General features: G+C 35.3%; 3 protein-coding genes across 3 annotated transcripts; 1 reads left to right on the plus strand and 2 right to left on the minus strand.

Annotated features, from left to right (window-relative positions):
• Window positions 1–290: 290 nt before the first annotated feature.
• LOC101268717 (WD repeat-containing protein WDS homolog) lies at window positions 291–18,738 on the plus strand. The gene is made up of 4 exons (XM_004247075.5): window positions 291–1,248; window positions 2,182–2,283; window positions 12,961–13,596; window positions 18,333–18,738. The coding sequence occupies exons 1-4, from the start codon at window positions 601–603 to the stop codon at window positions 18,495–18,497; spliced, it is 1,551 nt and encodes a 516-aa protein (XP_004247123.1). The 5' UTR covers window positions 291–600; the 3' UTR covers window positions 18,498–18,738.
• Window positions 18,739–19,613: 875 nt separating this feature from the next.
• On the minus strand, window positions 19,614–20,510 carry LOC101243738 (uncharacterized). The gene is made up of 2 exons (XM_004247076.5): window positions 20,291–20,510; window positions 19,614–20,027 (listed from the first exon to the last, which is right to left on the minus strand). The coding sequence occupies exons 1-2, from the start codon at window positions 20,401–20,403 to the stop codon at window positions 19,811–19,813; spliced, it is 330 nt and encodes a 109-aa protein (XP_004247124.1). The 5' UTR covers window positions 20,404–20,510; the 3' UTR covers window positions 19,614–19,810.
• A 1,141-nt stretch (window positions 20,511–21,651) lies between these two features.
• On the minus strand, window positions 21,652–22,194 carry LOC112942228 (uncharacterized). Its single transcript, XM_026033070.1, has 2 exons — window positions 22,094–22,194; window positions 21,652–21,868 (listed from the first exon to the last, which is right to left on the minus strand). The coding sequence occupies exons 1-2, from the start codon at window positions 22,192–22,194 to the stop codon at window positions 21,652–21,654; spliced, it is 318 nt and encodes a 105-aa protein (XP_025888855.1).
• Window positions 22,195–25,263: the final 3,069 nt, after the last annotated feature.

Consider the following 25,263-nt stretch of genomic DNA (forward strand, 5'->3'; position numbering starts at 1 on the left):
TTTTTATAAGTAGTATAAATATATATTTTTTGTTATAATACAATGAATATTCTTAAAAAACATTAAGTCTTCAATTTTACTAAATTTTTATTGCTAATATTTGTATTGGTCAAAGATTAATTCAAATTAATAACATGCATTGCAATACAATTTATTGGATGAAATTATATAAAACTGTGTTATTAATGAGTAGTTAAATTGAACATTCTAAAATAATTTATTTAATTTAAGAAGTAGTCAGACTTTTTAAAAAAAATTATAAATTCTATTTTATTTTTAGTTTTATAAATGAAAATAAAATGATAAAGCTCATCATTAATTAAAAACTGTGGGCCCTCAAAACTTTGAGAGGCCTTCAGCAAAGGCTTCTCTCTTGATGCCACCGCTGCAATGAAGTTAACACCACTTTTTCTATACAAAGACAAGAAAACAAGAATTCAGTGGCATGAATTTTCTTTGTTTAACTTTACTGCTTCACTTCACAATTGGGGGTTTGAATCTTTTTCTCTTTGGGAGTTTTTAGTTGTTCAGAAGTGGAAAGGAGGCATCTTTAGAATGTAACTGGTGTTGGGGTTCTTGAATTTGCATACAGATACAGGTATGGAGACTTCATTGGTTAATCTTGGGTCGAAAAAGCTAATAAAGAAGCATGAATTTGTTAGGGTCATCATTCAATGTCTTTATTCTTTAGGCTACAGAAAGTCTGCTGTGTGTTTGGAATCAGAATCTGGGATTAGCTATAAATCTAATGAATTTGAGACCCTTGAGTCTTATATTCGTGATGCTAATTGGGATGCATGTATTGAAACCCTTAATAGACTTAATGGCTTGACAAATGAAACGAGAGCTTCAGCTTTATTTCTTGTTCTTAAACAGTGGTTTTTAGAGTATTTGAATCTTGGGGAAGATTCTTTAGCTTTGGAGATTTTACAGAAAAAAATGTCTGGTTTGGAAGTGGGGAGGGATAAGGTTCATAGGCTTGCTTTTGGATTGCTCTCTTTGAAAGAGTTGGGGTTGGACAAGGAAGATCCTAATGGTATCTATGAATTCCGAAAAGAATTGCTGACTGAACTCGAAAAAGTACTGCCACCACCTATTACAGTGCCAGAACGGAGGTTAGATTACTTGGTTGAAATGGCAGTATGGTCACAACTAGAGAAATGTGTGTTTCATAATTCAGTTGATGCAATTACGCTCTACGAAGATCACCATTGTGACTCCAGTCAGTTTCCTTCAAAGACCATTCAGGTGGATAATCTTTAAACCATATTTATAGCTTTCTAGCTTGAGCATTGAAAAGACCATGTAATGCCTTAGCTTTTAAAGATTGCATCTGGTCTTACAAGCCTAGTGTTATTTAAATGATTACTTTCAGTTTGATCCATTAGTTTTAGCTCAATAGGATATCAGATTATCACGTTTATTGACATACACTTTAATTGGTGCTCAACATTTATACCTGGAAGTTTACTTTCAATAGCTCAAAACTGGTTCCGCTACTACCTTTTTGCTAATCATAGAGAATTCACGATGCTGAATACCTAGTATGTCTTTCATTCAGGGATGTTCACACTTTTGGACCAAATTGAAAAGGTAAGCAGGACAATTATATGGGATATTTCCCAAGTTCACTAGGAATTGATCTGGTTTGCCTTTTTTATGAGGTCCTTTCTTTTTTGACCTGAATGGGCTAAGACAGTGTATCAAAGAATGCATATGAGCTCATCATAATTTTTTTTTTCAAGTGGTCATTTGTTCTCCAGATAAGTGTGGGAAGATCCAAGACTAAGTTAGTCGAGGAAGCTACATTCCCAGCAGTACTGCGCATCCTGAAAAGGTCATTTAATTATATCATTAATTCAACTATTTTTGTTGGATTTACGAATCATTGTCTCAATAAGCTTCCGAGGTTAGGAAAATTTGTAAATGTTAGTAGCCTTGCAATTACATTGGATGATAAACGTTAATTAATGACTTTCAGATGATCTAGCCACAAAGAAATTTCCAAATACCATTAGTGGTTTTCTATTATAGAAGAATCTTTGGATGTGTGGAAATCATGAAGATTGGACTTATCACATCATTATCATTATTAGTTTTTCCTATTCCTAATTTGTTATCATTGTTTGACTAGCTTCTCTCTAGGATATATTTATTTAATGTCTTCTAACACTGTTGCAGATCCTGTCTAACCATGTAAATGAAGTCTGGTATGTCCAGTTCTCAAACAATGGAAGCTACCTGGCCTCATCATCAAGTGACAACACAGCCATCATTTGGAAGGTTTGTTCACGCTACTATCAAACTTAAAATTACTGTGCAAGTCTGAGAAATCCAGGGCTTTACTCCCAAATTAATTTGGGTTGTTCCTGTAAATTGCTGAGTTGCGCTGTTGAAAAAATAAATCTAAATCAAGGAGAGAGCAGCGAGCGGATACTTGTTAAGGATCATAGCCCTGAAGCTTTGGAACTCCATAAGCTAGGAATTTGGTCGATTTAACCTATTTACGTTGTCTGAGTGAATACTTTCATAGTATAAGCAGGAGAAATTTGTTCTTTACTTTTTGCAGGATGAATTAGAAATGGAGGAATAGGGTTCTGTTGAATCAAACAAAATTAAACAGAAAAATTACTTATTCCGCTTTGCTTTCTTGATAAATGTTACCAAGAAAATCATGTTTTAATTGCGGGCCCATTATGCATAATTAAAACCTTGTATAAGAAACTTTTCTTTCTTTGGTAAATTGAATCTTTTATAACGAAATTGTAGTTGAGTGAACACTTTAGGTTGTTTGCTTGCCGGTAAGGTTCTTCGCTTTGCATCAAATTAAACCACATGCTCAGCTTGTGCGGCCCCCCATCAATTCCTTTGAGTTTCATTCTTGCGAACGTATTCCCAGGTGGGATACTTGATGCGTTAGCTACAACACTGCACGGGTAAATACACCTAGCAGGAAATGATCTTGTCAATAATTTTTTTTCTTGGGAAAAAAGTAAGGAAGCGGTATGGTCATCAAAAAAAGAAGAAGTAAGGAAGTGGTTTCTAGGTTTATGCTTGGGCTTAAGAATTTTCTTGTAGGAGCGAGGAGCTTTTGTAAAGTGGGCCAGTTGTCTGAAGATGTGTTCCTAGAATGCTCCATCCGACATTTGCTACAACTCTTAAGCTAGTGATTAGACACTTCTAATAAAATATGAAACTTCATATATACTCTTGTTGTAGTGATTAATACAAAGTATAATAACAACATACCTAGTGTAGTCCCACAAGAGGGGTCTGGGAAGGTAGGGTGTACACGGACCTTAGCCCTTCAGTGGGGTAGAGAGGTTGTTTTTGATATAAACCCTCGGCTCAAAAGGGAAGTTCTCAAAGCAAGGATTGTTTCCGGATAGATCCTTGGCTCAAAAGAGAAATTTTCAACGCAAGGAAAATATGATAGCAAGATACAAAGAAAATGAAACCACATAAGAGAGTGTTATGAAGTGTAAAATGGAATGTAATATCTAAGTTTCCAATATAATAGAAGTATAATTAAATAGCTCCCACAATAAGAAAGGTGCTGCCGATCTTTATGAATCGACTAAAATGAAGAAAGCATTATATAAAATGAAACGGAGGGAGCATATTTTAGGTGCCAATCTTTTTGAATCAACCAAAAAGAAGAAAGTATCATTTAAAATGAAATGGATGGAGCATATTTTACTTTATTTTGAAACAAAGTGAAACGTCCCAGTGCAAAAAAAATCATAGTTCTAGACCATATCAAACTAAATTTAGAGGCATCATGCCAAGAATTAATCAACCCCAAAAGCCAAATATCTAAAAACCAAAAAAAAAAATAAAATTATGAAAAGGGCCCAAAAGCCCCAAAAGAAAATGAATGCAAAATAAAAGAAGACTAGTCAAGTAAACCGGAGACAATCTAAAAGTCATTTATGTGCATAAGAACAAAAGCAAACAATCTATTCCGAATCAAATTAACATGCATCAATAAGATAAAGAAGATGTTGAATTATTAACATCTTGTAAATATAGACAAGTCAACTAACAGAAAGCTAACAAATGTACCAAAACTGATTTAACGAAAATATAGACAAAGTGAAAGAGAGAGAAGCTTACAAGGGTATTTTGAGTCCAGGATATCCAGTTATGCTGACAAAAAATCTAGAAAAATACCCTAACAAGTACAATCCTTACCATGTCTATAAGCCAAAAGACAGTTTCAATCATAAATCACCTGATGTTAACTATGTTACAATCAATACAAATGTTAGGGGTCAAAGATTATCAATAAAAAATGATACATAAAGCATGTGTAGATGATCTCGGAGAACCCGTGAACTCCAGTTCCATTTTAACATAATCCTGAAACTTAACGGTCCCTTTGTATCTAGCAACAATGACCATCTTTACTAGCACGGTTGTATGCTTGAGGAAATATTTTACTGATGGCAATACTGACTTAATTTTCCTTAGCGGTCTAAAAAAGTTAATGAACTGTAGTATTGAGCGATTAAAATTATGCATCTCAAATTGCCTACTTCGTTCATCCTCATCTGTAGTGAGCAACTTTCTTAATAAAACCATGAACTTCACCATCTATGCATTGTTGTTTTACTTTAGATAATTGAAACTTCACTCTCCAAAATCTGGTGATTTAAGGCGAAATTTGCATGCAAAACTGCAGGATCTTGAATATATAATACATGGCCACATTTAGGATTTCTTTTTTGTAGGTGGTGCTCATTTAGAACTTGCAATAGGGCCTTATTTCTTAGTAGCCTAATGGACCAAGGCTGTGAATTTGGTGTTTCAGTTACTCCACTTTGCACCTAAATTACTTGGACTTGGCAAAATCGGTGCCGCACCCGTGTCGACACGACACTGTGATGGGTAAGGGTGTGGATCCAGTCAATGAGATAGGATGTGTTGACCAGCAATTCAGAGAAGAAAATTGAAATTTTGATATCTCAAAGTAAAGATTTTGAATAGATCGGAAACAAATACCTTCAATTTTTCAACTATATAGTGATTTATACTAGTCTTATGTTTCCTTCAAGGTTTTTTTTGATAAATTAGAGTAATATACTGTCAAGGAGATTCTAGAATCTTTGCGTGGTATCAAAGCTCTCGTGCTAAGCACACCTTGGTGTATGAGTGAGAGAAAAGGGATGCGACACCGTTTTGAAACTGAACTTTACTTTCATTTTGTTTCTCTGGTTGCTTCTTTCTATGCGTGAATAGAAGAGGGGAACATGGGGTTTGGAAAGATAGGGTGTGGGCCGGGTTAGTCATGGTTTTGGGCCAGATTTGGTTTTGAACGTGGGGCTAAATTTGGCTGAATATTTGGACATGGATAATGGTCCATAACATGAGTGAGACAAGGTCCCTTGGAGTTTTCTTATAATAAATAAAATCAAAATTAGAGTATTATGTAAATGAAAAATAATTTCGATTTAAATTAGAGTATTATTTAATGTAAATTAAACCAGTTCCCTTCGATGGTACATTATAAGTTTTCCACACTGTCTCATATTTATGTATATTTTTAAAATTTTAATTTTTTTTTGCCGAGACCCCACACTCGTTTTTGTATCTAGATCCATATCCCCGTATCGTAAAAGTCAGATCATGAAGGATTTGACATGCGGATCCGCGCCCATGTCGGGCACTCGCACTTTAGTCCGAGCAACTTAGCTATTTACATCCCTCATGGCGTATCTGTATCCTAAGTTGCTTGGACTCAGGCATGGGTGTCCGACGACACTGATGCAGATCCGCATGTCGGATCTTTCATGATTAGATACGTATACAAGTCATGTCGACACTGGTGAGGCACCAATTTTGCCGAGTCCGAGTAACTTAGTCTGTATCAATTATCACATCAAAATGAATGATGATTGTAGAAAGTACAGTTGCAACACCCAGACCTCGAGGAATTGGAAAATATGAACCGAAAAATTTGCAATCCAATTTAAGCCATCAGGTGGAGGGTTCTAGAACCAAAGGGAGAGTCCTTAGCTTAGCCTTTAAATGAAGGTGAAATTACTTTCACGGAATGTAAGGGGGATAACAATAGTTCTACTAGGAATATTGTTAAGAGTGCATTGTTGAGGAAAACAGTTATGGGCTAAGAGATGGATGAGATGTGGCTACTTAGAAGCTGATGGTGGTAAGGGTGGAATCCTAATCATGTGGGATTGCAGAATATGGGAGGGAAGCTAAGTAAAGACGTGGCAATTCTTGATCACCTATAGATTTGATGCAGTCAGCTGGTGTCTCACTGGTGTATATGCTCCTCGTATTAGGAATGCGATATTGGAGTGTGGGGAAGAGGTGGCAGTAGTCAAAGAATTGTGTGAAGATCCATGGGTCACTTGTGGAGATTTTAAAACAGAGTCATGGTAGAAAGAAGAGGATGCAATAGGATCACAAATGTGATGAAAGATTTCCCCAACTGGACTGAGGAGATGGAATTACATCATGAAAAATTGAAAGGGAGGGGTTTCTATATTGCTTCTTGGTGCTCTCACTGTAATGAGACTGAGGAAACCAACAACCATCTGTTCCTCCATTGCAAAGTGACAACACAATTGTGGAACCTTTTTTTGGGACTAACACATACAGAATGGATTATGAGAATGGATTATGCCTGGACATACAGCAGATCTACTTAGTTGGATCAGCAGAGGGGGGAGAAAATCTAAGAAAAAGTGGCGGAGCATAATAACATCATGCATTTGGTGGTGTATTTGGAAAGAAAAAAATAGCAGATGCTATGATAACAAAGCAAATTTAATAGAGAGTCAAATGGAACTGCTTGACTACTTTTTATTTTTGGTGTAAAGAGGAATGGATAGAAGAAGCTGCACAAATTTTGGATTTTATAGGCTCTTTGTAATCTATTAGCCTTTTTTTTTTTCTCTTGTTGGAAACCAATTTTTGGAGGTCTCCAGCATATCCTTAATGCTGATGAATACACAACATTATCTTTGTCAAAAAAAGAGATGGAATTACATGACCCTCAATTAAATGGTGGGAATTTTACATGGTTCAAGGGGCAAACCATCACAGGGCAACTAGGTTAGACAAATTCCTATGTTCAATGGATGGGAAGAAACCTTCAAAAATACAAGGCAGACGATCATGCCTAGAGTGACATCTGATCATAGCCTTATTATGCTACAATGTGGGGACTGGGGTCAGAATAAGTCCTACTTCAAGTTTGAGAATTGGTGGCTTAATGGATGGTCTCGAGGGGTTAGTTCATAGTTGGTGGAGTGAGTTTGTAGTGGAAGGTTGCCCTGACTACAAGCTCAGTATGGAACTGAAGTTGCTGAAATAGAAACTCAAAGAATGGAGTAAGCACAAGTGGGTGGGGATCTACGCAATAAAAAAAACAGGTTGTTATCTGAATTAGCTGATATTGATCTGACACAAGATTCAAGACATCTGACAGAGGATGAGCTGATGGTGAGGGCTATAGTCTTGGTTGAGTTGGAGGAATTGGCAAAAATTGAGGAGTATAGAGCGGAGACAGAAGTACAAGATCTTATGGTTGAAACAAAGAGACAACAATACTTGGTTTTTCCGGAGGATGGCTACTGCTCATAAAAGATATAATAATATAGATAGACTAATAATCGGAGGAGAGGAAGTCAAAGAGCCGGAAGCCAGTAAGGTGAATATGATTGAGCTCTATAAGAAACTCTATATTGAAACCGAGTTATGGAGGCCCTCTATTGAGTATGTGAATTGTCCTAGAATCTCCCAAGTGGAACAAGAGTTGTTGCAAAGGCCTTTCACGTAAGTTGAAGTGCTAACTATGATCAAACATTGTGATGGTGATAAGGCACACGTGGCTGATGGATTCACCATGAGTTTCTTCAAAGTTTGCTGGCTGACTTTGAAGGAGGACTTCATGCAGACAATTCTTTTTTTTTTTTTTGAAACTTGGTAACTTTGTATTATAACACAATTGTACATGTGCAGCACTAAACCTTATATACAGATGAACTCAAAAACTCCACTGTTCTAAATCTAAATTGAGTCTAAAACATCAATTATAGAGACAGTTTCATTTGAGTATAATTGATTGCACCAAAAACATAACAACAAAATGCAGTTGAGTTTAACTTTCTGCATACTATTCTCTATGCTCTCAAAACACCTAGAATTTCTCTCTTTCCAGGTTGCCCACCAGATTGAAGCAGGGATAATTCTCCATCTCGTTCTGTCTTTAGCTAGCACTCCTGCCTCCTCTCAACTTTTTAAGGCTTCAGTAATTCTCCTAGGCATAGCCCAGGATATGCTTTGCGACTCAAGAATACCCTCCATAACTGTTGAGTAAATTTGCAGTGTAGAAAAAGATGGTTAACAGTTTCTGATGTTTCTCCACAAAGAAGACACCTAGAACACAAGGTTATCTCCCTTTTCATAACATTATCCTGTGTCAAAGTTGCTTCCTTAGCTAGCAGCGGGCAGCCATATAAAACATGAGACTTTATAAGGAATTCTGCCTTTCCAAGTTTGTCTCCATGGCCAGGTAGGAATCTGTTGACTTGGTTGCTCCATCAACCTGTAAGCTGCATTTGCTGCTTCCTTTCCACCATAATGCATCCTCTTCAGCCTGGAGTCCATTGAAATTTCCAACAATGTTGAGAAGTTCTGCCACTCTCATCACTTCCCAGTCATTGAGACGTCATAAGGAAACTTTTGAGAAATCATTCAATGCCACTTTTGTAGCTAAGAGTTGAGGATTTCAGACCAACAAGTCTGATTGGTGGAGTATACAAAATCATAACCAAGCTTCTCACAGAAAGAGTGAAGAAGGTGATGGGGGTTTTGGTGGATGAACCCCAAATGACATTTCTGAAGGGAAGGCAGATAATGGATGCATCAATTTTTGCAAATGAATTGGTGGACTGTACGGTGAAGCAGAATCTACCTGGAGTCTAATGCAAGCTGGACATTGAGAAGGCTTACGACCATGTAAATTGGTCCATCCTCCTGAAGATTCTGAGAGATATGGGCTCTGGAAACAAATGAATCAACTGGCTTAATGTCTGTATACTACTGTGAAGTTTTCCCTTATCATTAATGGCAATCCTGAAGGGCTTTTTCAGTCACAGAGAGGTTTGAGACTAGGTGACCCCATATCACCATTCCTATTTATCTTAGCAATGGAGGTCTCAACTCCATGATCAGGAAAGCAAGTGAGAATGGGTGGTTGCAAGGTTTCTGTGCAAATGAAAATATGGGAGATGCTATGGAGATCTCACACCTGCTAAATGCGGATGACTCCTTAGTCTTCTGTGGAGCAGAAGTTTATCAAATAAGACTCTTGAGGGTCATTTAACCTTCTTTGAGGGCATGTCAGGATTCCATGTCAATTGGCATAAATGTTGTTTATACCTTGTTAACCAGGTTGTTAATATGCAGGTGCTTGCTGAGAACCTAGGATGTCAGGTGGCCTCCCTCCTAACAGAATACCTTAGAATGCCCCTTGTGCTATGAACAAAGAGGAGGAAGTTTGGAGTGAAGTACGGGAAAGATGTGAGAGGAAGCTGACAAGGTGGAAAAGCCAGTATCTATCCTTGGGAGGCAGAATAACTCGTATCAAATCAGTGATGGATGCCCTCCCTACTTAATACTTATATGATGTGCTAATTCCCAATTCCAAGAAGTACAGAGAAGAAAATCAAGAAATCAAGAAGAGTCTTCCTGTGGCAAGGAAATAAAGAGAAGCTTGGATATAACCCTGTTAAATTAGATGTAGTACACTCAACTAAATGCAGAGTGGTTTGGGTATAAAGAAGTTGAGTATGCAGAATGTCAGCTTGCTGAAGAAGTGGCTATGGAGGTTCTGCAGTGAATATTTTGTCTTTGTGGAGGAGATTCATATCACAAAATTATGGTCTCCTAAACAGTTGGATCATTGAAGAGGTAAATCGTTCCTTTGGATGCTCTGTCGAGAAGACAATTTGAGACTATGACCATCCTTTATCCCCAGTGTATCCTTTAACATTGGTAATGGGGTGAAAACCAGTTTCTGGAATGAAAACTGATTAGGGCTAGAAAATTTGAAGAACATGTTTCCAGATCTTTATATTTTGAGCCTACAACAGATGGACACTGTGGCACAGGTGTGGAGCCCTCAAAGTTGGGATTTGATTTTTAGGAGGGTTTTAAATGACTGGGGGATTGATAGAGTAGCTGGATTACTATAGACACTAAATGCATTTTCAGGTGTCACAGAAGTCCTGATACTCCAATCTAGAAAATGCACAAGAAAGGGATTTTTTCAGGTGTCACAGAAGTCCTGATACTCCAATCTAGAAAATGCACAAGAAAGGGATTTTTTCTGTGAAGTAGCACTGGAGCTTAAATTTTTATCAGACTATGGAAATGGAATGGCCTTGGAAACTAATTTGGAAAATCAAGATTCCTCACAAGATCTCAAGTTTCACTTGGTTGGCAATTAGGAAAGCATGTCTAACCCATGAAGTTTTACAAAGAAGAGGAATACAGTTTTGCTCAAGGTGTCACATGTGTGGGAAAGAGGCAGAACCGCAGAAGTTAACAGTCACTTATTCTTACAAGGCAGAACAACTTAAATCTGTGGGATATGTATACTTGGAGTTAATTGGGTAATGCCCAGATTTACTTAAGACATGCTGAGACAATGGGAAGGAGTGGGCAGAAGAAGAATATCCAAAGAGTCAATTATATGTCTTTTTGCTTTTGCTGTAAATATGGTTTCAATGCAACCCATGTACTGATTTGTCAATAAACACAGATGTTGCCTTCTCAAAAAAGAGAAGAAGAAAAGATCCAAATAGGACCGGTGGAAATGCATCCCAGCCTGTATTTGGTGGACATTGTGGAAGGAAAGTAACGAAAGATCACATGATCAAAGCTATTCAGAAAATCAAGATGAAGAGCTTGAGTCTCCTGTATTTTTAGTGTAAACAGGATTTGATGGGGGAGGTAGACAGTTTAGTGGATTTATAGCTCGATTGTAAAGTTTTTGCTCAGTGTTGTATTTTGAAATTACCCCCTGGGGCCTGTAAATCCCACCTCATCAGGTTTTGCTGATGTGTTTTGATGTGAATATAAAGTTACAATTATAAAAAAATGATGGCTAAGTATAAAACTGAAGCGATTGAAGTTGGAAGAGTAAATAGGTATAACTGAGGGAAGACTATATCAATTATCGCTTCAAAATGAATGATGTTCTTATGATGGCTAAGTACAGAATTTGAAGAGATTGTGAGTGAATAGGTATATCTGAAGAAAGAGATTTGTGCACCAATGTACTCATCAACTTTTCACCAGTAAATGAGAAGTATCCTCCTGTATAGCTTTAAAATGATCTAGCAGGATAAATTCCAAGGTTGATAGTTATCTATTATATCCTTCCAGCACAGGTACCGCCAGGTACTTATCCACCAAGTTTTATGTTGGTGAGAAGAAATCACTTGGCATTTTTTTGGCCTCTGCTAGGATTTGAACATTGGTCTCTTATAGTTTTCATCTCACATTGTTAACTGCTAGGCCACATCTTTGGGTGCACATAGGCTTATATCTAACTTGGAGATTTGTGGAGAGATGGGAAAGTTCACAACCATAGTTGGATGCTTCATATAGGATCGTAGGTTCAGTATCATCCAAGACAAAGTCAGTGCCACAATTTAATGTCTTACCTTAGCTAAATGTTGAAGTGTGATTTCAAATTACTATTCATACTCCATATGAACTATTTGAGAGAGCATGCAAATGACGAAGCTTGACAATAATTTTAATTGTATGCCTCCTGAAGAACTTATTTCTTTTGATAAAAATTCTTTTTGGATGGGGGTGGAGTGTGGGTGGGGTGGGGGGAGGTGAGGGGAGTGAATAGTGAAGAAGTGACAAAAATAAAAGGAGATACTCTTGATAGGATTAGAACCTTGCATCTAGGTGGCGAATGTGGATTTTGTGACAACTAAGCTGCAGAATTAGCATTTATCAGCAATAAATTTCAACTACTGCAGCAACTTCACGATCTTTTGGAGGTGTTAGAGTAAGGTCCCACTGTATTGTAATTTTCAAGGAAAAATTACAGCAGTCATGCTTGGAAACTGGAAAGGCAGAGACAAGTTTTAGGATCAACTTTAGAGTGGTCAACCTTTACCAACTTTGATTTATAGCTGCATGATTATATTCCTATTGTGCCGTATAGCCGTTCTATTTAGGCACTGAAGTTGGAATAGTGTTGAATGGTAACTCTCTCTCTTCTGTCTACCACAAATTGATGACAGGGTTAGTTTTTAATGGAGTATATCAGGGACAAATTTAACAGCCAATACAAATGGGTCAATGAATGTTTACCGCCATGTTCTTCACAAGAGCTGGCCCCTAAAGACATCGGAAATACATCAATCTAGTCTTAGTTAATACCGCACTTATGATTTCATGAAAACTTTCTTAATCGGGAAAAAAGAAGAATTCAAGTGGACTTCATGACCTTTAGTGCGTATACTTTTTGTCAGATGTATTCCTAGTTTAGGATGCTATGTTATAGTGGTGACATTCATCCCAACAGGTCTGGGAGACATGACATTTGGTTTTGATATTTCTGACAGTAAGTAACTAAGCATTTGGTTAATAAATACCCTTGATTGTGTACACATGTTTTGGTCAGATGTCGTAAATTATGGATGCTTTATTTAGGTGCTGATATGCAGAATCTATAAACTTACAACTTACAAGCAATCACGTTTTTTAGCAATATATTCAACCTTTTTTTTTTGTCTTTTAATAAGTTCTCTATATTTTTACTGTTCGATATACGGGGCATCAACAAGTTTCGGGGGATGTGGGTGAATCATTCGTGTACGACATACTATTAGCTTTTATATTCAAGGCCAAAAGGATCCGATTGACCATTATTTTCTGACTGGATTTGTTAATTACTTTCAGGTGCTGGATGATGGGAAATTGACCCAGAGACATGTGCTGCGTAGCCATCAAAAGCCGGTTTCTTTTGTAGCTTGGAGTCCTGATGATACAATGTTGCTAACCTGTGGGAACACAGAAGTGCTTAAGCTTTGGGACGTGGAAACAGGTACATGCAAGCACACATATGGCGATGCTGATTTCATCATCAGCTCATGTGCTTGGTTTCCTGATTCTAAGCGATTCGTCTGTGGCAGTTCGGACGCTGAAAAAGGCATATACATGTGGGACTCTGAGGGTAATGAGATCAAGTCATGGAAAGGGACGCGGATGCCAAAGGTTCTAGATCTTGCCATTACACCTGATGGAGAAAAACTTATCAGTATATTTTCTGACAAAGATATCCGAATATTGAATGTGGGGACAGGTGGTGAACATGTGATTTCAGAGGAGTATCCAATCACATCCCTTTCACTATCAGGGGATGGTAAATTCTTCATAGTAAACCTTAATAGTCAAGAGATTCATATGTGGGATATTGCAGGCGAGTGGCTTAGCCCCATGAAGTTTGAAGGTCACAGACAACATAAGTATGTGATACGCTCCTGTTTTGGAGGATTGGACAGCACTTTTATCGCCAGTGGTAGTGAAGATTCAAAGGTATGCTCGTTCTTTAATGCCCTTCCCTTAACTCCCCACCCTTCCAAAAAAAATCATAATAAGCATGAGATTCAAGAAGTGGTTGAGAACCCTGAGGTCTCAAGTTCAAAACTCAATGGAGACAAAGGAACACTAGGCGATTCTTCCCATCTGTCCTAGCCTTGGCGGACAGGAATTATCCGGAACCTATCGCCGGTGGGAGGTGGAAGGTATCCCTTAGTTAGGAGCTTTGTTCTCCTTTGAATGACTTCATAATATGGGTCCCTTTAAGAAAACGGTGCTTATGAATTAGGACGGCTCTTGTTCATTTTGGCACAATTTATCAGGGAAATTGGATCCTGTGGTGTCCCTATAAAAGGTGCTTGAATTGACTCTTTAGTATCATAATTAGTTTTAATCTGCTAATTTGAATACTAAGATCAATTAGGGTTCTTAGAGCTCTTTTACAAGTTTGGGAATTTTATTTTCGAATTTCACATGTCTTTCAATTTTTGTCTTTAATCTTAATAATTCGTTTCCTTATTATTTTCTTGTTTATTCTGATAACCCGATTCTTATCACCCTCCTTTTTGAAAAATCAACGAACATATTTATCTGCTCGAGCTCTTCCGTCATTGTCTTGGTGGCATTCATGTCATCTGAGCCATAGAAGGATGTTGGTACTTAATACCTGTCTTGATTTGTCTCCTCCACTTCTGGTAATTCATCCTCCATGTTGGTTACTCAGATTTCTATAATTGTTATTTGTCACCTCTTTTGCAGCACCTGTTTGCTCTTTGGTCAGTGACACCGCGAGCATCTTGCTTGCTGCTAACAGATCTTCTTTGATTTGTTTAACTCCTTTCGGTGTTAATTTCAACACTCGGTGGTATGTGGAGGGTACAACACTCATGGCGTAAACCCATGGCATCCCAAGTATAATATTGTACCCCATTTTTCCATTAATTTTTCGAATTAAGTTTTCCGTTAATAGCCTTATATCGGCTCGGTCATCTCGCTGGACATGTTAAATCTAGCCAGGAGCTTTGTAGACGGGATCACTTTGTCTACCAATTTCATTAGCTCTAAGCCCCTCATGTGGACAATATTTGCTGAACTACCTGGATCAATCAACACGCTTAACCATATAAATTAGCTATACCTAAAGAAACTACCTAAGCACTCGTTTGCGGGTACTCCAAGTTGTTCAAATCCTGGTCATGGAAAGAAATTGTTTCTGAATTTGGTATCTCCCGATATCTCTTCTCAAAGCTAAACAATAGCTTAGCCTTTTTCGTCATCGAAACTGTTACTCTGCTGACCTCTCCCCCCGATTATCATATTTATCATATGTCAAGGTGAGTCGAGCTTACTGGGTTGTATGTTTCCTTCTTTCTCCCTCCTGTAGTTGACCTTGGCTCGATTGCTCAAAAACTCTCTTGGATAGTCGTTCCTGAGGAGTATGGCCATCTCCAAGGGCCACCTGCTCTTGGAGATGCCTATGATCCCCCGTTTTATGACTGTGTGTTCCATGAAATTCGCATCCCAGGTTTGGGTCCCTAGGTCCCAGGTTTTGAAAAACGAGCCGCTTTGATGTTTCTCATGGCCGAAGCCAACTGAATAGGACTGATATTGAAACCATACTCCAAGAGTCTCAGGACATTCAACTGCATGGATCACACTTGAGGCTCCAACCACCTCTTGGTTTTGCAGTCTGGTATGGCCTTGATCCCTCCCATTCTGCTTGTCTAACCAAGATCTATCCAGAGGCTGAAAGTTATGGGACGAACTTGGCCTCATTTCGAATGGGTATGGAGGGTATCAACTCTTTGCGAGTTCTGAATCCAATTTCTGTACCTTAAGCATTTTGTAGTGAGATCGAAAAAGATTGTCTTCAACTCAAATTTTTGACTCTTACCGATTATGAACAACAACTCAATTCATATGCTCAAACTCTGTGAGATTTTATTTTACCTTCAGTGAGGTGATCGAGCTCTCAAGGTTCAAACCCTTTGTAAAAGCCTCTGCATCCCAATCATCTAGAACCATCGGCAGCAAGATCCTTTCTCTCTAGAAGCTTGTCATGAAGTCCCTGAGTAGCTTGGAGTCAACCTGCTCGATTTTGAAGATGTCTGCTCTTCTGGGCTGCACCTTCCTAGCTCCAGCATATGCTTTTATAAAATAATCTGCAAGCATATTAAAAAAACTAATAGAATCTTCAGCTAATGAAGAGTACCATACAAGCATTCCTCCGGATAGAATTTTTTCGAAACTTCTTGACCAAAACTGATTCAACCTTGGCTTTAGAAAAGTTGTTCCCCTTAACGACTGTAATGTAAACCAGAATTTGCTCTTGCGGGTCTGTAGTTCCATCATTTTGGGATATCCGACAACCGGAACCTATTCGAAATAAGTTCCGATGCTGAGCTGGGCTTATAAGGCAATTGAGTGTAACTCTAAGAGTCTGGCCCCCTTCAAGTTCGGAGGTGCTCTTGGAATATGGTTCATTCGGTTGTGCAGCTCCTTTAGGCCCAGCCTGAGTTCTTTCCTGATTCACTCCACCATCGACATTCCAATGTCAGACCCGACCCCCATCTGTCAGCCCTGCATTCTTCCAAATGGGCCGCAGTTGAGACCGATTCCTGAATTCCTTGCGATGTTGGTGTTTCTGGTGGTGTTTGACCACTTCTTCAGGCGTTGTGAGAAGCCATTGTGGTCACAATCTTATGGAGCTCCATTACCCTTTTGTCCTGTGCGGTCATGTGGTCCATTATGGACCTGTGTTGAGCAGTCGGAATCTGTAAGAGTCTCCTTAAGGTCGTCCATGTCAGTCCTATCCTCGTCCCGTTGATGATTCACTTCTTTGGGGTTCTTTCTCCCATGCCTCTTCGCTAATTCATGTTCGTCAGATTAATATCTTCTAGATCAACCTCTACTGCATCAGCAGCTGTTAACACTCTTCTTAAAGACCTGTCCAGTCTTGGGCAGCGTTAAGAAGTTGAACTTCAGCCACATTACCATCGTTTTGGTTCACAATTGCTATAAGTTATATCTAGAACACTAACAGATTTAAGCTAGTAAGTAGAGTAGTGGGTTAAACCAACACTACAACTGTCCTGGCCCCACGGTGGACGCCAAACTGTTTATCGGGAGAATGGACAATTGAATTTGTTATGAGGTCAAGGACACACGAATTGATTCAATTCATTAATTAGTTTTTTGGCAGATAGGTTTGTTAATAAACTAGCTTAATTAGAATAATAATTTAGTAAAATAAGCAAAGGAAACAATATAGCTCAGATTCGTGATGTTTCAGTCTTGTTCTGGAGACAACATAGTGTGACCAATTCAGATTCGGAGGCATTTAAGCTTAAGAACTAAGACTTAGCAAAGAATGTAAAATAATAGAAAGTTTGGAGCACAAGAATATCAGTGGATTGCTTCGTATTGTCAAAAATCCAACCCTTTGCAGGTAAGTGGAAACTACTATTTATAGCAACAAAGGTTATATCAGCCAATAGGAAAGCTCCACTCGAGCCATAAGACTGTCTAATGGAAAATGGAAATGCCCCACCTGAAAATACCGTTATGCATGCTAACTAATATTTCCCTGTAATTTGCATGGTCTAATTTGGATATATCGTATCTGCCTTTTTTCCTTTCATTCTCTCTTTGGGCGAAAAATCCCTTTATTCCTCCTCCTTGACTTCTGGCCACTGAGTTCTCGCCTTTTTCCTGAAAATGACCATCTGGTTGACCTGACGATGAAATGAGATCAAGTTAGCCAGACAGTAACTGATCGGTACTCAAGTGATGAATGGTGTGTTTTTCTCGATCCTCTATGCCAGATTGTCTTCCGGCTTCATCCTGATGTTAGGTGTCGTCTTTGTAAGCAGTCACATGTACAAGGTAGTTTTCCCCAATACAAATAGTGGGATTGGGATATGGTGGATAATAATCAAGTAATCATTGGATTATTTGTGATAACATTGATTATTAGGTTAATCTAAATTTGGATGTAAAGTGAATCTAAACATTGCTTTATTCTTGATGAAAATTTGGTGTCAAGAGATATGCTTAGTTTATTAGGTCACTTTATCTGACATACTATTGGTTTATTATCATATGAGATTAAATATAATGACATACCATCAATTATATCCGCCATCAAATAGTGTACAGTTATTAGAGGAAATTAATATGATGTATACTAAAATCTTAGATAGACGAATATAGTAAGCACAATTTTAGATTCCTCTTCTAACTTATCATTTCAAATTCATACAACAAAGTACAAATATTATTAAAAGAAACTGGGAGATGGTACACAAAACAAGTAGTAATAGACTAATAGCTTAAAGAAATTGACATTTAGGTGATCTACGACATTTATTTCTTATTTTGAAAAATGAGTGATGTAATAAATGTATTGCTGATATGTGTATAACCTCAGTTGTTTTGTCACTTCGGTACAAAATGATAACATAGGCCATCCCTTTTCACTTTCCTCTCTTCTCTTACAACCCCCTCTTTGCTTGAACCAAGAGTAGCGGTAATCTAGGTGCACTCAATTGTGATGACACCTTGGCTCTATAGATTAAGAGATACAACTGATATATATTATTATGTTGGATTAGTTTCATTTGTCTTTCCAAGTATGTGATTCCACCCAATCGCCAGTCGCAATGTAAATTCCTTATTTTGTATTGTATATATTGATCCAAGGAAATCATGTGAGATCTTTTGCATTGTTGCAGGTGTACATATGGAATCGCCGAGGTTCAAAGCCTATTGAGATCTTGTGTGGCCATTCAATGACTGTGAACTCTGTGAGCTGGAATCCTAAAAGGCCTCAAATGCTAGCTTCAGCAAGTGATGATCAAACTATCCGCATATGGGGGCCTGATGTTCGAAGTAAATAGTAACGAGCCTGGTATATGCAAATGGATTTTTCTCAATTGCTAGTTCCATTTGCCATGTAAATCTGTTTCTTCTCTACAAATTTTGGCATGTCTATTCCCCCCATGTAAATTGGCATAGCTAGAAAAATAATTTTGTCTCCGCGTGTATGTACAACGCCAACGTTGTGGAGTGTAAGTAAAAACTCTTTCCCTAAAGTTTGATTGAAATTAGTAAAAGAAAGTAAAACTTTCTTATATCAAAGCTAGTGTCATTGCCTTGGCATTTTAGGCCACAATGATAATGTAAGTAGAATGAAAACTTTTTTTTTTTGCTGTCCTTTTAAAGTTGAACAGAAGTATTAGATTGCGTTGGACGGGTTGAGTTATGACCCATAACATAAAACATAGCGCAACAGTGATATCTATCATAAGTTATTAGTTTACGAAGCTATTTTAGGTATAAGGAGACGAGATGCTTTTTAGGGAGAAGAATCTCTTACTTTACGAACACTTGGATAGTTTTATCCATTTATTTAAAAGGAAAAAAGGGTAAAATTTATATATATCCAAAAAAACTATGTATTTTTTAGTCGGTTTGAGATAATAAAGGACAAACACGAAACGTTGAGATTAGGTAAGAGTTTTTGTTGTTTGCAGCAATTTAAAACAACAAAAATTCTGTATCATATTATTTAATTTTTAGCAAAATATCATCATTGCTGACAAAAGGTAATGTGCCATACGTAATATACATAAAAATGAAGGAATTGACCAGTCAAATAAACGTTTTATTTTTTTTATTTTTAAAAAAAATAGGAAAAAGGAATATGATAATCTTAACTACCTGTAAAGAAAGATATGAAAGGAATACTATGAATTGACTAATGGCTAGAAATTAACAATGAAAAGACTAAAATAATGTCAAAATTATGGAATTCTCTTTTACTTGCTGAAATTAACAAGTCAATTTGAAAAGTCGAATTAGCAACACGAGTGAATGTCGAGATTGAGAAATTATACGTACTTATGAATTGAACGAGATTTAATCTAGGAAAATATTTGAATTCAACAAGATAAAAAAAAGAAAATGTAGGGATCAGTATATATAGTAATACAAACTATTATAAAAAGGAGATGTTGTTAAGCGTAATAATGAATATCTCTTACAATTATAAGTTAAATCATCTCAATCAAGAAAAATAAGAGTTTAACATCATGTATAAATTGATAGTGTATCACTATCAAATTACTTTAAGAAAAATAAGACAGACAACTTGTTATAACACGATAAAATTATAGTACCTTATGAATTTATAATAATAGCTAATGTGATTTTAGGAAGAATGAAACTTATAGTGTTTATCAACAGGAAGGGTTACATCCCAAGTGCAACAAAGTCCTTTGGGAATAATGACAAGATCCCCAGCACCAAACTCCACTGGTGACATCTCTATTGTGTTCTTTGGATACACTTTCACTTTTCCTCTTAGCAAATAACATGTTTCTTCTGCATCAAATTTTAATTGGTATTTCCCTGGTGAGCAAGCCCATCTGTTTAAACCAAAAAAAAGAAACAAACTCATGATTGATAATCCTATCGTTTAATCAAACATATCAGTGTAATTCCACGTATGAAGACTGAGAAGACTAGAGTTTCAAAAAGGGAATTATATATAGAAATGAACAATAATGATATAATGTGAAATGGAGAATAGTACACAACATTTAGAAGAAAGTATAGTAACAACAAAAAAATTAATAATGTGATAATCGAAGCAGAAACAAACACAAGTGGATAATCGAATTGTGCTTACTTTGGCCAAGATTTTATGCCCAATTCAGAGAGTTGGGATTCTGAAGGGTTGTTTTGGACAATGATTCTTAGGTTTGAAGATGAAAAAGAGTCTGATTTGGATTGAGCATCCATGAAGAAAAGAAAAAAAAAAGATGAATAGAAGATCTTTTTTTTTATTTTTTATTAAGAGTAGTTAGAATGACCCTTTAGAACACTCAAGGAAGAATCTTTTACTAGGAAGCTATTGGGTTTGTTTTGTCTGAGACTATTTGAACTTATATATATATTATAATTGTTAGATTTTGAAAGGTGTGAATGAAAAATAAAAGAGTTTTGACTTTTTTTTGAGAAATAATGATTTTTATGAATAGTTGTAAATTTTTTGAAAAGTTATGACTTTTTAGTAAGATTGTGACTTTTATGAAAGGTTATGCCTTTTGACTTTTCAAAAGGAGTGTGATCATTCCGATAAGGCACAATAAGTATCAGTTCACACTACTCTTTGTTGTCTGTAAGAGTGGTTTTCTCTTATATTTAAATAACAAATAATAAATTTTTTGAACTTCAGAACTACTTTTTCTTCTCCGCAAGCAAATTCTAATGTACAAATTGACGTTGAGTAGTTCGTTGACATTGTGATTTTAGGTATCGATACATCTGTAAGTAAGTGGTTGACTTAAAAGTTGGTCAAATTTACTTTTAAGTTAGTTTTGATTTCTGAAAAGTATTTGACAAATATAAAAAATAATTTAAGTAAAAAATAATTATAAATAAGTTGGAAAGTGTTGACAAGATAAAAAAAGATAACATAAAATAAGTCAACAACCAAGAATAGGTCTCCTTTACTTTTTATTTTTTTTGACTTCAAAGTCATTTCAGTTTGACTTTTTATTTTTGATTTAAAAGCTGATTTTTAAGTCAGTTCAAACAGGCTCAAAGATATTTTATTCCAAAAATTTTGGTGAAGGAAATTAAATTATGAAACTAGAAAGTCAAAATTAGCAATTCAGCAATGAACGTTGAGATTAGTCTAAGGTCAAATGAAATTATGAATTGAACTAGATTCAATTTAGGAAAATAATTAAATTTGTCAATAGTGTAAAAAAAGGAATAGTTTTGAATATTGAAAAGGAAAATGTAAGGATCACTATATATAGTAATACAAACTATTATAAAAAGGAGATCTTATTAAGCAAAATAAATATCTACTAAGAGATTATCAGAGTTGATAATCTAACATCATGCATGCATTGATAGTGTACAAAAATGTTTATCAATATCAAATCATATTAAAAATAAATAGAAAACTTGTTATAACACGATAAAATTATAATGTCTTTTTGATTTACTTATATGAGTTTATAATACTTTTAAAATAATTTAGGAAGGATGAAATTTGTAGTATTTATCAACAGGAAGGGTTATATCCCAACTGCAACTAAGTCCTTTGGGAATAATGACAAGATCCCCTGCACCAAACTCCACTGGTGACAGCTCTGTTGTGTTCTTTGGATACACTTTCACTTTTCCTCTTAGCAAATAACATGTTTCTTCTGCATCAAATTTTAATTTGTATTTTCCTGGTGAACAAGCCCATCTGTTTTTTTTAAAAAAACACATAACGATGAAGTTTAGAGTATAAACAGACTTAAAAAAATATTTAAAAGCAGTTTGAAAAAGGAAATACAACAATGAAAATAGTAACAAAAGTGAAATAACGTAAAATGAAAAATAGTACACAACATATAGAATAAAGTATAGCAACAACGACAAAATTAATAGTGCGATAATTGAAGTAGAAACATAACTAATTTGTACTCACTTTGGCCAAGATTTTATGCCCAATTCAGAGAGTTGGGCTTCTGATGGATTGTTCTGGACAATGATACTTAGATTTGATGATGAATTGGATTGAGCATCCATGAAGAAAAATAATCATTTACTAGGAAGCTATAGGGTTTGTTAGTCTCAATTAGGCTTATATCTATACTTTAGTTTGGTTTTACGAGGTGTGAATGGAAAATAATTTAGAGAAAGAATGCAATTTGAATAACATTTTTTCACATCATCTAAATTATGTACTATATTTATTAAATTCATTAAAAAAGTAATTCATTATATGTAAAGTACAATGTATGTGCATGATTCATTATAATATTTCCTTTTTTGTTAAATAATTCCTAGTCAAAATAAATTAATAATTTATTGTAAAAAAAATCATTATACATAACGGTCATTGTTTCTTAACAAGTAAATATTATTCATTGTATTTTTACTAAAAAATTCAATGTATGATTGTGGGAGAATAAATTATATAAGCAACATAGGAAATTTCTTAAAATTATATTCAAAAATGACTTCTCATTTAAAAAATGTCACAAAATAAACAATTACAAATCAATTAGGTAAACATTATGAGTACAAAAGAGTTAATTCCACATGCACCCAAAAAAATTTACAGTTGTGACAACACCAGAACTTTTGAATAACATATGAAAAGTTAAAGAAGAGCTTCAATTTTTTTGCGTTCGCACTTGATCGGGAGACTAAATCCTTTGATTTTCTGCTCTTTCCACTCAATTACAGTCAATAATAACAATTCATCGTTCATGATCTTCTTATAGAAGTATGGTTGTAAATGAAACGTTTCAAGTAGCATTATTTATTGAGGAGCTAGTTGCCTTCTTTAGATAGAGACTTTAAAAATTACTTGAAGCACAGACACAAAGAAAATACTTTTGATTTTTGAAGATCTCATTGCTCGTCTACATAATTAGGAATGTAGGTAGCATACCTAAATTATCACTTTTTAATTTATGAAACACACATCAATACTATCTAGTGATTGAATATTTTTTTGTTGAGCAACCAAATGTGTAAATCCTCCTATATATCATACTCGCGCTACATTCTTTTTCTAATACTGAGGGGAGGTGATTAGACATGACTTGTTGCATCTTAAGTATATCAAGGATATACCTTAGTTATATTCTCTCGCTTTCAAGCGGGTACTACAAGCGGTGGATGTACCTACTATCTTATTAGTAGTATTAGCACTATTCTCGTAGTTCCTTGTTCATCATGTGTTGTTATCATTGTGTTTCCTGAGTGTTGCGATTATCTCACTAGTCCATTGTTGCTATTGTTTTTTCTATATATAATTCATTGTTGGTACTGCTTCCATTTATGTATTCTCTTTTTCAAATAGCTTTGAGATGTTTTACTTCATGAATGATGTGTCTTTTGAAAACAATCTTTCTATCTTTTTGAGGTAGGGTAAGATTTACATACATTTTATCCTCTTCAAACCTCATTTTTGAGATTAAATTGGGTTACTTGTTGTAGAATGTTTTTTCTGGTCACTAATGCTTGCATTAGGTTAGATTGTCCACATCACATCTCTTGGGTTGCTGCCCTTCCCTGGATAGACTAAAGCGGGACGATTTGTGTTTTAAGGGTCGTTTGGTAAGCCACATTAAAACAAATATGTCCATGTATTATGGACGGTATTATTTAGTACTATGTTTGGTAGGAAATTGGGTCTATGTATAACAAATCCATGGATAAGTTATACCTCCTATATGATATTATATGATGTATTACTAATACCTTTTATTTGGAGGTATTAGTAATATATGGGATATGATACCATGGGATAAGTCTACTAAAGATAAACATATCCCTCAAAACATTTTAATTATTTCGTTTATTTTGTTGATTTATGTTTTATGTTTGTGCGGTTTTTTGATTATTTGTATTTTGAACAATTTATAAAATTGAATACATATAAAATTACAACTGCAATCTTATGCATAAATGTAGATGATTTATTCAATTTTACTATTGTTTACCGTCTTTTCAATTTTAAAAGTTGATGTTTATCTTCTTTTTTTAAAAAAAATTGGAAATTGACATTTGTAAGTGATCAATTTACTAAGATGACAATTATTTATCCTCAAATAATTTAAGTAAAAAAAAAGGCAAACATGACAACAATTTTTTTCTTTTCGTAGCTAGTTAGAAGGCCATAAAAAAATAATATTGTCCGACAATTGTTTACCTAATTAATCCAATCTTATCTTAATCTTAATCTTAATCTTATCTTAATATAATATAAAGGAGAAACATAGAGTAGGTGATGTGGCACCTCTCTATGGCCTCCATTTAGGTTTATCATTTTTTCTCCTTTTTTTTTTTTTACCTTTTTTTCTTATTTAAATGAATTATTTTATTATAAAAGTGAATTTCTTAATTTTTTACAAATAAATATTTTACTAATTGATGAACACTTACAACAAAGACTCCTCACATTCAAGTAATTATTCTCCTCTTTAGTTCTACTCATAATAATTTATTTATTTATTCTCTCTCTCTCTTTTTTTTTACTTTATTTTAATTATAAAATGACAACACATTTTAAATTTTTTCCTCTTTATTATTTAACTTTTTACCATGAATGATTATACATGAATTACACTTTTCAATTTTTTATTTAATTTATATCTGTATAATATAAAGTTAAATATATATAAGGTGATGTAAAACTTCTTTATGATCTAAATTTTTTTCTCCTATTAAAATGTTTCCCTTTTCTCATTTTTCTTTAAAACCATTCCGTTAATTTGATTCATTTAATCTACCTTGGTAATTAAATTAAATTTCCCTATATAATGTCGTTACAGTAAACGGATGAAGACTAAGGGTCAAGATAAAAGTGGGTAATTGAAGAGAAAAGACAATTTATATATGATATGACATATTGCTGTAAAATGGAGAATTTAAGAAAGAATATGAAGAGGCATAACAATCAATATTATTGTGTATTTATTTTTATTCAAATTTAACCCAATAAAATAAAGGGAAAAGGGTCAAATATGCTCTTGTACTTTTCGAAAAGGTTTAAATATGCCCCACGTTTAAAGTTTGGTTCATTTATACCCTCGCCGTTCAATTATTGGTACAAATATGCCCTTATGGCCGTTAATTGGCCAC

Source organism: Solanum lycopersicum, chromosome 9, assembly GCF_036512215.1.
Source record: "Solanum lycopersicum chromosome 9, SLM_r2.1".
NCBI lineage: Eukaryota > Viridiplantae > Streptophyta > Magnoliopsida > Solanales > Solanaceae > Solanum > Solanum lycopersicum.

Excerpts from the sequence above, each read along its gene's own strand:
- LOC101268717 (XM_004247075.5), top strand. The coding sequence starts at position 601 with ATGGAGACTTCATTGGTTAATCTTGGGTCGAAAAAGCTAATAAAGAAG. Across the intron at positions 2,284-12,960 it reads ACACAGCCATCATTTGGAAG|GTGCTGGATGATGGGAAATT; the intron begins GTTTGTTCACGC and ends AATTACTTTCAG. Across the intron at positions 13,597-18,332 it reads GTGGTAGTGAAGATTCAAAG|GTGTACATATGGAATCGCCG; the intron begins GTATGCTCGTTC and ends GCATTGTTGCAG.
- LOC101243738 (XM_004247076.5), bottom strand. The coding sequence starts at position 20,403 with ATGGATGCTCAATCCAAATCAGACTCTTTTTCATCTTCAAACCTAAGA. Across the intron at positions 20,028-20,290 it reads GGCATAAAATCTTGGCCAAA|ATGGGCTTGCTCACCAGGGA; the intron begins GTAAGCACAATT and ends TGGTTTAAACAG.
- LOC112942228 (XM_026033070.1), bottom strand. The coding sequence starts at position 22,194 with ATGGATGCTCAATCCAATTCATCATCAAATCTAAGTATCATTGTCCAG. Across the intron at positions 21,869-22,093 it reads GGCATAAAATCTTGGCCAAA|ATGGGCTTGTTCACCAGGAA; the intron begins GTGAGTACAAAT and ends TAAAAAAAACAG.